Here is a 13,449-nt window from a genome sequence, read left to right as displayed (position 1 = left end):
CTGGAGGAGCTTGCAGATGGTGGGGGAGTGAAGGGCTGGAGGAGGTTACAGATGGTGGAGGGATTGCAGGGCTGGAGGAGGTTACAGATGGTGGGGGGATTGCAGGGCAGGAGGAGGTTACAGATGGTGGGGGGATTGCAGGACTGGAGGAGGTTACAGATGGTGCGGGGATTGCAGGGCTGGAGGAGGTTACAGATGGTGGAGGGATTGCAGGACTGGAGGAGGTTACAGATGGTGGAGGAATTGCAGGGCTGGAGGAGGTTACAGATGGTGGGAGGATTGCAGGGCTGGAGGAGGTTACAGATGGTGGGAGGATTACAGGACTGGAGGAGCATACAGATGGTGGGGGGTTGCAGGACTGGAGGAGGTTACAGATGGTGGGGGGATTGCAGGGCTGGAGGAGGTTACAGATGGTGGGAGGATTGCAGGGCTGGAGGAGGTTACAGATGGTGGGGGGATTGCAGGACTGGAGGAGGTTACAGATGGTGGGGGGATTGCAGGGCTGGAGGAGGTTACAGATGGTGGAGGGGTTGCAGGGCTGGAGAAGGTTACAGATGGTGGGAGGATTGCAGGACTGGAGGAGGTTACAGATGGTGGGAGGATTGCAGGACTGGAGGAGGTTACAGATGGTGGGGGATTGCAGGACTGGAGGAGGTTACAGATGGTGGGAGGATTGCAAGACTGGAGGGATTGCAGGGCTGGAGGAGTTTGCAGATGGTGGGAGGATTGCAGGGCTGGAGGAGGTTACAGATGGTGGAGTGATTGCAGGGCTGGAGGAGGTTACAGATGGTGGGAGGATTGCAGGGCTGGAGGAGGTTACAGATGGTGGAGGTATTTCAGGACTGGAGGAGGTTACAGATGGTGGAGTGATTGCAGGGCTGGAGGAGGTTACAGATGGTGGGAGGATTGCAGGGCTGGAGGAGGTTACAGATGGTGGAGGTATTTCAGGACTGGAGGAGGTTACAGATGGTGGAGTGATTGCAGGGCTGGAGGAGGTTACAGATGGTGGAGGGATTGCAGGGCTGGAGAAGGTTACAGATGGTGGGAGGATTGCAGGACTGGAGGAGGTTACAGATGGTGGGGTGATTGCAGGGCTGGAGGAGGTTACAGATGGTGGGAGGATTGCAGGGCTGGAGAAGGTTACAGATGGTGGGAGGATTGCAGGACTGGAGGAGGTTACAGATGGCGGAGGGATTGCAGGGCTGGAGGAGGTTACAGATGGTGGAGGGATTGCAGGGCTGGAGAAGGTTACAGATGGTGGGAGGATTGCAGGACTGGAGGAGGTTACAGATGGTGGGGGATTGCAGGACTGGAGGAGGTTACAGATGGTGGGGGATTGCAGGACTGGAGGAGGTTACAGATGGTGGGAGGATTGCAGGATTGGAGGAGGTTACAGATGGTGGGGGATTGCAGGACTGGAGGAGGTTACAGATGGTGGGAGGATTGCAGGGCTGGAGGAGGTTACAGATGGTGGGAGGATTGCAGGGCTGGAGGAGGTTACAGATGGTGGGAGGATTGCAGGACTGGAGGAGGTTACAGATGGTGGGGGGATTGCAGGACTGGAGGCATTGCAGGGTTGGAGGAGGTTACAGATGGTGGGAGGGTTGCAGGGCTGGAGGAGGTTACAGATGGGAGGATTGCAGGACTGGAGGAGGTTACAGTTGGGGGGGGGGGGATTGCAGGGCTGGAGGAGGTTACAGATAGTGGGGGGATTGCAGGACTGGAGGAGGTTACAGTTGGGGGGGGGGATTGCAGGGCTGGAGGAGGTTACAGATAGTGGGGGGATTGCAGGGCTGTAGGAGGTTACAGATGGTGGAGGTATTTCAGGACTGGAGGAGGTTACAGATGGCGGGAGGATTGCAGGGCTGGAGGAGGTTACAGATGGTGGGGGATTGCAGGGCTGCAGGAGGTTACAGATGGTGGGGGGATTGCAGGGCTGGAGGAGGTTACAGATGGTGGAGGGATTTCCGGACTGGAGGAGGTTACAGATGGTGGGAGGATTGCAGGGCTGGAGGAGGTTACAGATAGTGGGGGGATTGCAGGAGTGGAGGAGGTTACAGATGATGAGGGGATTGCAGGGCTGGAGGAGGTTACAGATGGTGGGAGGATTGCAGGAGTGGAGGAGGTTACAGATGGTGAGGGGATTGCAGGGCTGGAGGAGGTTACAGATGGTGGGGGGATTGCAGGGCTGGAGGAGGTTACAGATGGTGGAGGTATTTCAGGACTGGAGGAGGTTACAGATGGTGGAGTGATTGCAGGGCTGGAGGAAGTTACAGAGACAGGGACAGACGAAACCAGAATGATGATAAAATGAGAAGTTTAATTTGCAGGTGCTGGGGGACCAGGATACAATGTAGGTTTATAATGACAGGGTGATCAGTGAGCAGGGATTTTGATTGATTTACATTTACAAAAGGTGAAAGGAGCAAAGCTGCTCCAGAGAGCCTCGGGAAATCGAGTGTACAGGTGATAAAAGTATGGATTAGGGATCAGCCGCAGATGGGCTGAAGCAGGGGAAGATGGGCGATGTTACATAGGTGGAAGGAAGTGGTCATTATAATGCAGAGAATATCATCTCGGAAGCTCAGCCCGGCCTCAAACAGAACGCTGAGGTTGTGAACAGTCTGGTTCAATCTGAGACATTGGCTGGGACGGGGACAGAATCACTGGCGGGGGAACAGAATTCATAGCACTGGGTAAAGAACATGTCCTCAGTCTTCACAATGTTTAATGTGGGCTGCAGAATTAGAATAAATCTTCTGATATCAACAGAAACATCTCCACCCCAACCAGCTTTCAACATCTCTGCACTCCTCCAAATCTGACCCCACGCCCTCACCCCACTCACCCAGCCCCGCGCCCTCACCCCATTCACCCAGCCCCGCGCCATCACCCCACTCACCCAGCCCCGCGCCCTCACCCCACTCAGTAAGCCCCGCGCCCGCACCCCACTCACCCAGTCCTGACTTCCACTGACCAAGCAAATGAATGGCAATGTACTGCATCCCCCACACCTAGAGTACTGTGTACAGTTTTGGTCTCCTTCTTTATAGGGGATATTCTTGCATTGTTGGTAATTCAGAGAAAGTTCACTTGTTTGGATTCTGTAATGAAGGAGGGATTTGTCTTGTGAAGAAAGGTTGGGCACTTTGGACCAATACACATTGGAGTTTGGAAGAATGAGAGGTGATCTTATTGAAACATACAAGATTATGAGGGGGTTGACAGTATCGAAGCTGAGATGATGTTTCCCTTGGTGGGAAAAATTTAGCTCGATGTAAGTAAGCAGTATTTGTACGACAGTGAGTGTGCAGTGAAGAATGCTGGTGAAAGAGTGTTTTATTAACAGAAAAGTCAGGAGTTTGGTGCAGGAGGAAATTCTCTGGTAAGTATTTATCAAGCTGAAATTTAGTTTTACATTTAGTAATTGACTTTGACTTTTACAAATTGTAAAAGAGCCTGCAAGTTAGTGAAGATACCGAGTTGACAGAAACTGCCTGTCAGTGAGAGTTAACTGTCAATCAGCTGAAAGTGATTATCTGAATAGATGTTAAAAACTGGAACAGGAAGCTGAGTTAACAGTTGTAACTTGGGTGTGAGTTATAAACTCTATCTAAGTGAACAGTATTTACTGCGACACACTGTGGTCAGGAAAGAGTGATTTGTTAACAGAGAGCTAAAGTCAAGAATTTGGTGCAAGTTGTAATTCAGAGCAGAGAGGAAAGGAGATGCTGTTTTTTATTTTTTTATATACCTCCAGTTGCTGGTGAATGTTTTTCATTTGTCTCTAATGTGAGGAAACTTTATTACTTAAATTAATAACTTTAACTAGAAAATCAATTAATTAATTAGTCTAAAATAATCAACTAAAATTAATCAAATAAGTCAGACTAGATGGTCATGGTAGGGCTTTAACAACAGCATGTGGGAATTTGTGGAGAACATTGTGATCCTGGAAAACCATATCTAACATTGTACCATTGTTTAAAAAGGGATAGACCGAGGAATTACAGGCCAGTCAGTCTAACCTCAGTGGTGGGAAAATTATTGGTAAAAATTCTGAGGAACAGGATAAGTCTTAACTTGGGAAGACACAGATTAATCAAAGGTCAGCATGGATTTGTGAAGGGAGGTTGTGTCTGACTAACAGTCATTTGAGGCACAGAAGGAGGCCATTCAGCCCATCAAGTCCATGCTGGCTCACCATGGAACTATCCAGTCAGTCCCACTCCCCCAGCTCGATCCCCATAGCTCTGCAAGTTCATTTCCATCAGCTGGCCATCCAATTTCCTTTTGAAATCATTGTCTCTGCTTCCACCACCCTCGTGGGCAGTGAGTTCCAGGTCAGCATCACCCAATGTGTACTAAAGGATCTTCTGCATCTTCCCCCTGCATCTCTTGCCCAAAAGTTTCAATCTGTGTCCCCTCGTCTAATTACCATCAGTTAATGGAACACCTTTTCCTTGTCTAACTTATCCAAGCCAGTCATAATCTTATACACTTCTATCAAATTGTCCCTCAATCTCCTTTGCTGCAGGAAAAACAAACCCAGATTTTCCAACTTTTCCTTGTAACTACAATCCCCCATCACTGGAACCATTCTGGTGGTGCAGTGGTTAGCACCGCAGCCTCACAGCTCCAGCGACCCAGGTTCAATTCTAGGTACTGCCTGTGTGGAGTTTGCAAGTTCTCCCTGTGTCTGCATGGGCTTTCTCCGGGTGCTCCGGTTTCCTCCCACATGCCAAAGACTTGCAAGTTGATAGGTTAATTGGCCATTATAAATTGCCCCTCGTATAGGTAGGTGATAGGGACAGGTGGGGATGTGATAGGAATATGGAATTAGTGTAGGATTAGTATAAACGGGTGGTTGATGGTCGGTACAGACTCGGTGGGCCGAAGGGCCTGTTTCAGTGCTGTATCTCCAAACTAAACTAAATCTCCTCTGCATCCTCACAAGGACCCTCACATCCTTCCTAAAGTGTGGTGACCAGAACTGGACACTGTACTCTAATGGAGGTCTAACCAGAGCTTTATAAAGATGTGGTATGTCTTCCCTGCTTTTGTACTCAATACCTCTATTTATGAAGCCCAAGATCCCATATGCTTTGCTAACCACTCTCCCCAATTGTTGTGCCACCTTTAAAGATCAATGCACATGCACCCCCAGGTGCCTCTACTGCAGCACACTCTTTAGAACTGCACCATTAAGTCAATATTGCCTCACCCTATCCCTTCTGCCAAAATACATCACCTCACACTTGTCAGTATTCAATTCCATCAGCCACTTGTCTGCCCGTTCTGTTCGCCTATGTTCTGTTACAGGCAGTTTGTATCATCCTCACTGTTTGTCACTCTTCCAAGTGTGTTATCATTGGCAAATTTTGAAATTCTGTGCGATTCTAAAATCCAGGTCATTTTATTTATATCGAAGAAATGCAGTTGTCCTAGTACTGACCCTTGGGGAATACCGCTGTCTACCATCCTCCAGTCCAAAATGCAACCATTTACTGCGACTTGCTGTTTTATGACTCTTTCAAATTTTGTTGGAGAGTCATAAGCAAATATTCCTTTAAGGCACAAAATCCCACAAAAAGTGGTCCAACCAATGCTAACAAGAGGAGTTAAGTTATTATTAAATCAAATTAATTGCCTAAAAGAGTAATAAGCCAGAGGATTGCAGAATTAAGCAAAGGAAGACTAAGATATTGACATTGAAAGAGAATGTAAGTGTAGATTAGCAAGAGACATAAAACAGATTGTAATTGTCTATAGGGATGTAAATAGGAAGATATTACTGAAAGCAATTATACACCTTTTAGAAGCAAAGACAGGTGAAATTATAATGGGGAATAATTAAATTGTCTTCATGTTAAAGAAAATTTTTAAAAACTTGCATTTATATAGCGCCTTTCATGGCCACCAGACACCTCAAAGAAGTGAAAAGATATGTTAGCTTTTGTGACAAAGGCATAAAACTATAAGAATAAAGGAGTCTTAGTCTAATTATACAAGGTATTGGTGAAGCCATGCCTGGACTACTGCGGGCAGTTTTGGTCTCCTTATCTAAGGAAGAACATATTTGCCCTGGAGAGAGTGCAACGCAGGGTCATTAGACTTGTTCCTGGGATGAAGGGATTGTCCGATGAGGGGAGATTGAGTAGGCCTATATTCCCTGGAGTTTAGAAGACAGAGAGGTGATTGCATTCATAAAATTCATAACAGGTTTGACAGGTTAGAAGCTGAGAACATGTTTCCCCTGAGTGGGAAATTGAGAACATGGGGTCAGTCTCAGAATAATGGGTCAGCCATTTAGGACTGAGGTGAGAAATTTATTCATTTAAAGAGTTATGAATCTTTGAAATTCTCTACCTCAGAGAGCTGTAGACACTTTGTTACTGAGAATATTCAAGATAGAAGTTGATCCATTTAGGGTACCATGGGAATTAAGGAATATGGGTTAGTGTGGGAAGATGGAGTTGAAGTCGAAGATCAGCCATGATGTTATTGAATGGTGGAGCAGGCTTAAAGGATCAAATTTCCGATTCCACCTCCTGTTTCTTCTGTTCTTGATATTGGTTCCAACCATGACCATTATCTGCTTTCCCTGGCTTCCCAGAGAAGGTCCCACCCATCACAGGATGTTCTTCCCTCTGTCACCAGGGAGGTAACTTACCATTCTGGACCTGCTCAGGGTTGTAGAAGTGTCTGTCTATTGCCCTGACTGTAGAATCTCCCATCACTATCACTCCCCTATTCCTGTGTCCCAACTACCTCTCACACGGCCCCACTCGGGGTGGCCTCCTGGTCCCACACTGTTGTTCAGGAAGACCCTCCTTGATTTAGCCCCCTTTCGGGGCTGGGATTGGAGGTGGATGGGTGGGTGTTAAAAATAGCCCCTCCGTCTGGCACACTGATTCCTCAGTTCCATCCTGGCTTCAGGCCATTTGCGTGGAGACGGGATGGGGGGAGGGAGGGGGCAGCAGGGCAACCCCACCACATGTGACGGTTAACCAACAAGTTCACGAAGAGCCTATTGCAGCCAATTAAAGGAGATAAATTGGGATTTTCCATTCGGCCTTCAGATCATTGCAGGCAGCGGGAGCCAGTTTAACTGCCTGGAGGCAGCCTCCCAGCAGCAGACCGGGAGAGCCAGTACTCCAGGAAAGTCTAGAGGCCCATCCTGCCTGGGTGAAGGAGCAGCCACACTCTACCCAGTAGAGGGGTTCCCCCACTAACAGTGGTGGTTTGGCTGCAAGATCCATTTGTTTTTAATTAAAGTTTTAAAAAGTTCAGGACACGGAAACAATCCCAACCTCTGTTTCCTTCCCCCGATGGAAAATCCTGCCTATTTCTCTCTCCCCCTTACAGTCCCAATACCAGGTATCTCCTGGACAGTTCCAGTGCTCAGGGGCTCCGTCCACCTGTCAATATGATGCCCCTCTTGATGATCACTCACTCAGTCCCTGTCCTGTTCCCTCTTCCTGTGTGAGCTGCAGATTCCTGCTCAAGACCTGGACACCTTTATCAGGACAGAAATTATATTTGAAGTATTTTATGAACCTACCTGTGTCCATTCTCATTCTTGTTGAAGGTGTTGGATCTTCTCCCCTGTTTGAACCTTCAGCCATGGTGGTGACAGGCGTTCCCAGATTCTGATATTCTGTAATAAATACAATATTAATAGGAAGGTTGCACAGAAATATGAAAATGAGAGATGGAAAGTTGCCTTGTTAAACATGATATCAGTCCCTCCTCCCCCATTAGTACAATAGCTGTTAGCTCTGGGATCAAGCATTTCACAAGCTTTCTGGTCCACTCTCCACATCAGGTATGACACAGACAGCTGCCCAGTGAATCACTGAATTATTTATGGCACAGAAGGCGGTCATTCAGCCCATCAAGTTCATGCCAGCTCTCCATGGAACTATCCAGTCACTCCCCCACTCGATCCCCATAGCTCTCAAAGTCTATTTCCCACAAGTGGCCATTCAACTTCCTCTTGAAATCATTGATTGTCTCCACTTCCACCTCCCTTGTGGGCAACGAGTTCCAGGTCATTACCATCCACTGTGTAAAAACATTCTTCTTCATATTCCCCCACTTCTCTTGCCCAAAATCTTCAATCTGTGTTCCCTAGTCCTTGTACCATCAGTTAATGGGAACAAATATTCCTTGTCTAACTTATCTAAGCCTATCATAACCTTGGACACTTCTAGTAAATCTCCCATCAATCTCCTTAGTTCTAGGAAGAACAAACCCAGCTTTTCCAACATAACCTTGTAACTAAAATCCCTCATCCCTGGAACCATTCTAGTAAATCTCCTCTGCACCCTCACAAAAACCCTTATCTCAGCCAACTCTGCCCACATCTCGTGAAAGAAGGAAACATGGTAACATAAGGCTATGGAAAGAGTAATGGTATAAGTGAGTTAGTATCCTTATCTTAGGTGTCCATATGAGGACACTGAACTTCTTCCTACACTGCAGCAGTGGGCTGTATTTCCACCACCTCTACCCATTCACAGTTTGCCTGGATATCCTCCTGCGGTCTGGTGGATCGATGATGTTCCTATTCCTGCAGCAATTCTCCTGCAAAACCTCGAAAGCACCCTGCGGACATTGGGCGACCCTTGAGATGTCCACTGTGTCTGCCATAGTCCACAAACTTCACTTACAGTTGCTCACAGTCAAAATGCTCCTCCAGGTTTAGAGGTCCTGGTTATTTATTATTTAGCATCAGCAATGGTGAAGATAATTTCTATCATTCTGCGACCTTCCAATGAGCAGCACAAGTGATGCTGATAATCCACTTATTTTATTTAAATGAAAGGGATGGACACAATTCTGTCTTTCTTTCTAGCCACAGGATTGGGTTGATATTTAGATGGTGGTGTCGATTCGATGTAATAAAAGCAATTACTTCACCATGAGGACGCTTGTCTAAAAACCCTGCAACAATAAAAAACAGGGTAGAAAACAAGATATCCCACACAGGCTTTTGATAAGGTCCCACATGGGAGATTGGTCAAGAAGGTAAGAGCCCATGGGATTTGGGCAATTTGGGCAAATTGGATCCAAAATTGGCTTAGTGGAAGGAGGCAGAGGGTGGTGGTCAAGGGTTGTTTTTGCGATTGGAAGCCTGTGATCAGTGGTGTACCACAGGGATCGGTGCTGGGACCCTTGCTGTTTGTCGTGTTCATTAATGATTTAGATATGAAAATAGGAGGTATGATCAGTAAGTTCGCAGATGACATGAAAATTGGTGGTGTCGTAAATAGTGAGGAGGAAAGCCTTAGATTACAGGATGACATTGATGGGCTGGTAAGATGGGCGGAGCAGTGGAAAATGGAATTTAATCCTGAGAAGTGTGAGGTGATGCATTTTGGGAGGACGAAATAGGCAAGGGAATATACAATAGATGGTAGGACCCTGGGAAGTACAGAAGGTCAGAGGGACATTGGTGTACTTGTCCATAGATGACTGAAGGCAGGTAGATAAGGTGGTTAGAAAGGCATATGGTATCTTGTTGGGCTGGAGGAGGAAGGAGACCATGAATGGAGCTAATCAGAAGGATGAAAACTTGTTCTGTAACAATTGGCATCAAAGCAAAATAGTGCAGATGCTGGAAATCTGAAATAAAAGCATAAAATGCTGGAAATGCTCAGCAGGTCAGGCAGCATTTCTGAAGAGAAAATCAGAGTTAACTTTTCAGCTCTGTGACACCTTTGTTTTTGTCTCCACAGATGCTGCCTGACCTGCTGAGTATTTCCAGAAATTTCTGTTTTTGTATATAATGATTAGTGATGAGACCTCCTACCTGTTAGTAATTTGAGCAGTTAATTATTTTAAGCTTAATCATCAGGATCCTCCTATCTGTGTGAAAAGTGGTTTTCAGCCCTGAACCACTTGGCATCTAAAACATTCCCGAAGTTTGTTTCTTTCTGGCGTCTGGTTTTATTCAGCCAGTTTGACAAATGATCTCATTAACATTAACTTATTTCAGTAAAAACACAAGTCCCTGCTCCATTCTCAGCTCATTCACATCCATTCCTAACTGTCTGAAACTGACAAACTGACATTGCTGTGTTAAACAATGATTCATTGTAATAATGAATCGGGAATAAGTTCTCTCTCGGAAGTTACTCCTATTCTGTGACTGGATTGTGTTCATTCCGGCCTCAAGTAACTATAGGCTGATTTTCCAGGTGCTTGGCAGAGAGGGCTAATTTGTCAGTGCAAATGTGTTAATAGTTTACTGAGCTGAACTTTGTGTTTGGTCTGAACTTCTGATCCCGCCTTTGATCAGTTAAATTAAAATGTACCGGGTAAGGAACAGTTCAGTGAGTCAAAAAGATAAAAGAAAATGTACCAAGTTGGAAGGACAAGGTTCCCAATGCTGTCTGTCTGAACTGTGAATACCAACAGTCGGAAGGAGGCGCCTCTGGACCAGAATGGGGTAAATCCCCAGAGTTCTTTTTCCTGCTTTCTGATTCACAACCTCTCTTCAAATGTGCCTGTGGGGAGACTGCTGGAACCCAGGAGGGTTTAACCCTGATATCCCTGGTTTAAAATGTACTGCTTCAGTCACAGTGTGACCCACAGCTGCAGAGTAACTGCACCCCCGGCAGCCGGGCAATGCAACAGGCTTCAGAGAGGAAGAAACGAGAGAAATGAAAGAGTAAACACACAAATGAGGCTTTGCTGCAACATGAACCTCACCTTGATGAAGCAGGAAGTTTATATCTCTTTATTTACATGTGGATGTTGAAAGCTCTGTCCTAGTTATACTGAAATAACCAATCAGGCAGAAATTCCTTGTTTGATTTTAACAAATTACAAACTGTGAATTTGATCTGATCCTTATTCTGTGAGATTCCAAGCTCCAGCCTCTGTGTGAAAGATGCTTCCTGCCCTCAGGATGGATTTCAACTCAACTATTCCTCATTTGGTTCAGAACAGGGAAAGGCCTTCCTAGTGAAACCGAATCCAACCAGTTTGACAACTTGTGGCCAATTCAGCTGTGAACAACGTCAGTTATAATTTATTTTATCTCTTCTTCCAGACAAGTAATGAGAAATAAATTGTTACATTTCCATCTGGGAGATTGTTTGTTAAAATCCCTATTGAATTCCTAAGGATTGCAGATTGAGCCAGGAATCAGTGTCTTGTCTGTGAGCTGAGGGAAAGGCTGTTTCTGTACATGAGCACATTAACCATTTAACTGCTGAATTAAACAATCCCTGAACATAAGAACATAAGAAACAGGAGTAGGAGTAGGAGTAGGTCATTTGACCCCTGGTGCTTGTTTCACCAATCAGTAAGATCAGAGCTGATCTGATTGTGACATTAACTTCACTTTCCTGCTGGTCATCCATAACTCTCGACTCACTTGTAGATCAAAAATCAGACTAACTCAGCCATGAATATATTCAATGACCCAGCTTCCACTGCTCTCTGGGGTAGAGAATGCTAAAGATGAACAACCCTCAGAGAGAAGAAATTGCTCCTCATCTCCGTCTTAAATGGGAAACCCCTTATTTTTAAACTGTGCCGCCTAGTTCTAGATACCATAAGATGGGAAACATCTTAACTCTAAAATACACACAAAATTCACTCAATCCTGTGTGTTTTGAGACAAAAATTGATCTCACAATCCATTGCTCAGCCTCATGCTGGAGAATTGTTCCCCTTGGTCAGACTCAGTCAGTCTCATTCTCCCACCATTTCCTGCCTCACCCTGTAACCTTTGTGTACTGTCTACAGGACCAGTGTTTTTCCAAGTAAATGGGACTTTCTTTCACCTTTCTCCCCAGTTGATCTATGAAAGCTCTTTGAATCGGAAATATAGAAACATAGCAAATAGGAGCAGGAGTAGGCCATTCAGCCCTTCAAGCCTGCTCTGCCATTCATTATGATCATGGCTGATCATCCAACTCAGTAACCTGTTCTCGCTTTCCCCCCATATCCTTTGATCCCTTTCACTCCAATAGCGATATCTAACTCCTTCTTCAAGACATACAATTTTTTGGCCTCAACTGCTTTTTGTGGTAGTGAATTCCACAGGCTCACCACCCTCTGGGTGAAGAAATTTCTCCTCATCTCAGTTCTGAAAGGTTTACCCCGTACCCTTAGATTATGACCCTGGTTCTGGACTCCCCCACCATCGGGAACATCCTTCCTGCATCTACCCTGTCAAGTCCTATTAGAATTTTATAAGTTTCTATGAGATCCCCACTCACTCTTCTGAACTCCAGCAAATATAATCCTAACCAACTCAATCTCTCCCCATACGTCAGTCCCACCATCCCAGGAATCAGTCTGGTAAACCTTCGCTGCACTCCCTCTATAGCAAGAACATCCTTCCTCAGATAAGGAGACCAAAACTGCACACAATATTCCAGGTGTGGCCTCACCAAGACCCTGTATAATTGCAGAAAGACATGGACTCGAGTTCTCTCGCTATGAAGGCGAACATACCATTTGACTTTTATACCACCTGATGCACCTGCATGCTTACGTTCAGCGACTGGTGTACGAGAATACATAGGTCTCGCTGCATATTGCCCTCTCTCAGTTTATAGCCATTCAGATAATCTGCCTTCCTATTTTTGCTACCAAAGTGGATAACCTCACATTTATCCACATTATACTACATCTGCCATGCATTAGCCCACTCACTCAACTTGTCCAAATCACCCTGAAAACTCTCTGTATCCTCCTCACAACTCACCCTCCCACCCACTTTTGTGTCATCTGCAAATTTGGAGATATTACATTTAGTTCCCTCATCTAAATCATTAATATATATTGTGAATAGCTGGGGTCCCAGCACTGATCCCTGTGGTACCCCACTAGTCACTGCCTGCCATTCGGATAAAGACCTGTTTATTCCGACTCTTTGTTTCCTGTCTGCCAACCAATTTTCTATCCATCGCAATACATTATCCCCAATCCCATGCGCTTTAATTTTACATGCTAATCTCTTATGTGGGACTTTGTCGAAAGCCTTCTGAAAGTCCAAATAAACCACATCCACTGGCTCCCCCACATCAACTCTACTAGTTATATCCACAAAGAATTCCAGTAGATTTGTCAAGCATGATTTTCCTTTCGTAAATCCATGCTGATTCTATCCGATTCTACCACTGTTCTCTAAGTGTTCTGCTATAAAATGTTTGATAATGGACTCCAGAATTTTTCCCACTACCGACGTCGGGCTGACTGATCGACAATTCCCTGTTTTCTCTCTACGTCCCTTTTTAGATAGTGCGGTTATATTAGCTACTTTCCAATCTGTAGAAACTATTCTCTCTGGTTGGTGCTCTCACAATCCTGTGCTGGTTCACCTGCTGTTGTTCTTCAGTCTACAATCCCTGTTTACTTCCAGCTGTGGACCTTTCTCATCACTCCGTCATTCACCAGGAGATCTAATTATGGCAGGGCAGAAAA

The 13,449-nt window shown here is 45.7% G+C and overlaps 1 protein-coding gene across 1 annotated transcript in view; it reads right to left on the bottom strand.

Moving 5' to 3' along the window:
- Positions 1-13,449, bottom strand: part of LOC137385115 (NACHT, LRR and PYD domains-containing protein 3-like) — a 90,697-nt gene that overhangs the window by 66,532 nt on the left and 10,716 nt on the right. Inside the window, 1 exon segment of the mRNA XM_068059906.1 lies at positions 7,565-7,660. Coding sequence (XP_067916007.1) covers positions 7,565-7,628 — 64 coding nt within the window. The 5' untranslated portion in view covers positions 7,629-7,660.

The sequence above is a fragment of the Heterodontus francisci genome, chromosome 28 (genome assembly GCF_036365525.1).
Source record: "Heterodontus francisci isolate sHetFra1 chromosome 28, sHetFra1.hap1, whole genome shotgun sequence".
NCBI lineage: Eukaryota > Metazoa > Chordata > Chondrichthyes > Heterodontiformes > Heterodontidae > Heterodontus > Heterodontus francisci.
The sequence above is the reverse complement of the archived record's forward strand: the minus strand, read 5'-3'. Positions and strand labels throughout refer to the sequence as shown.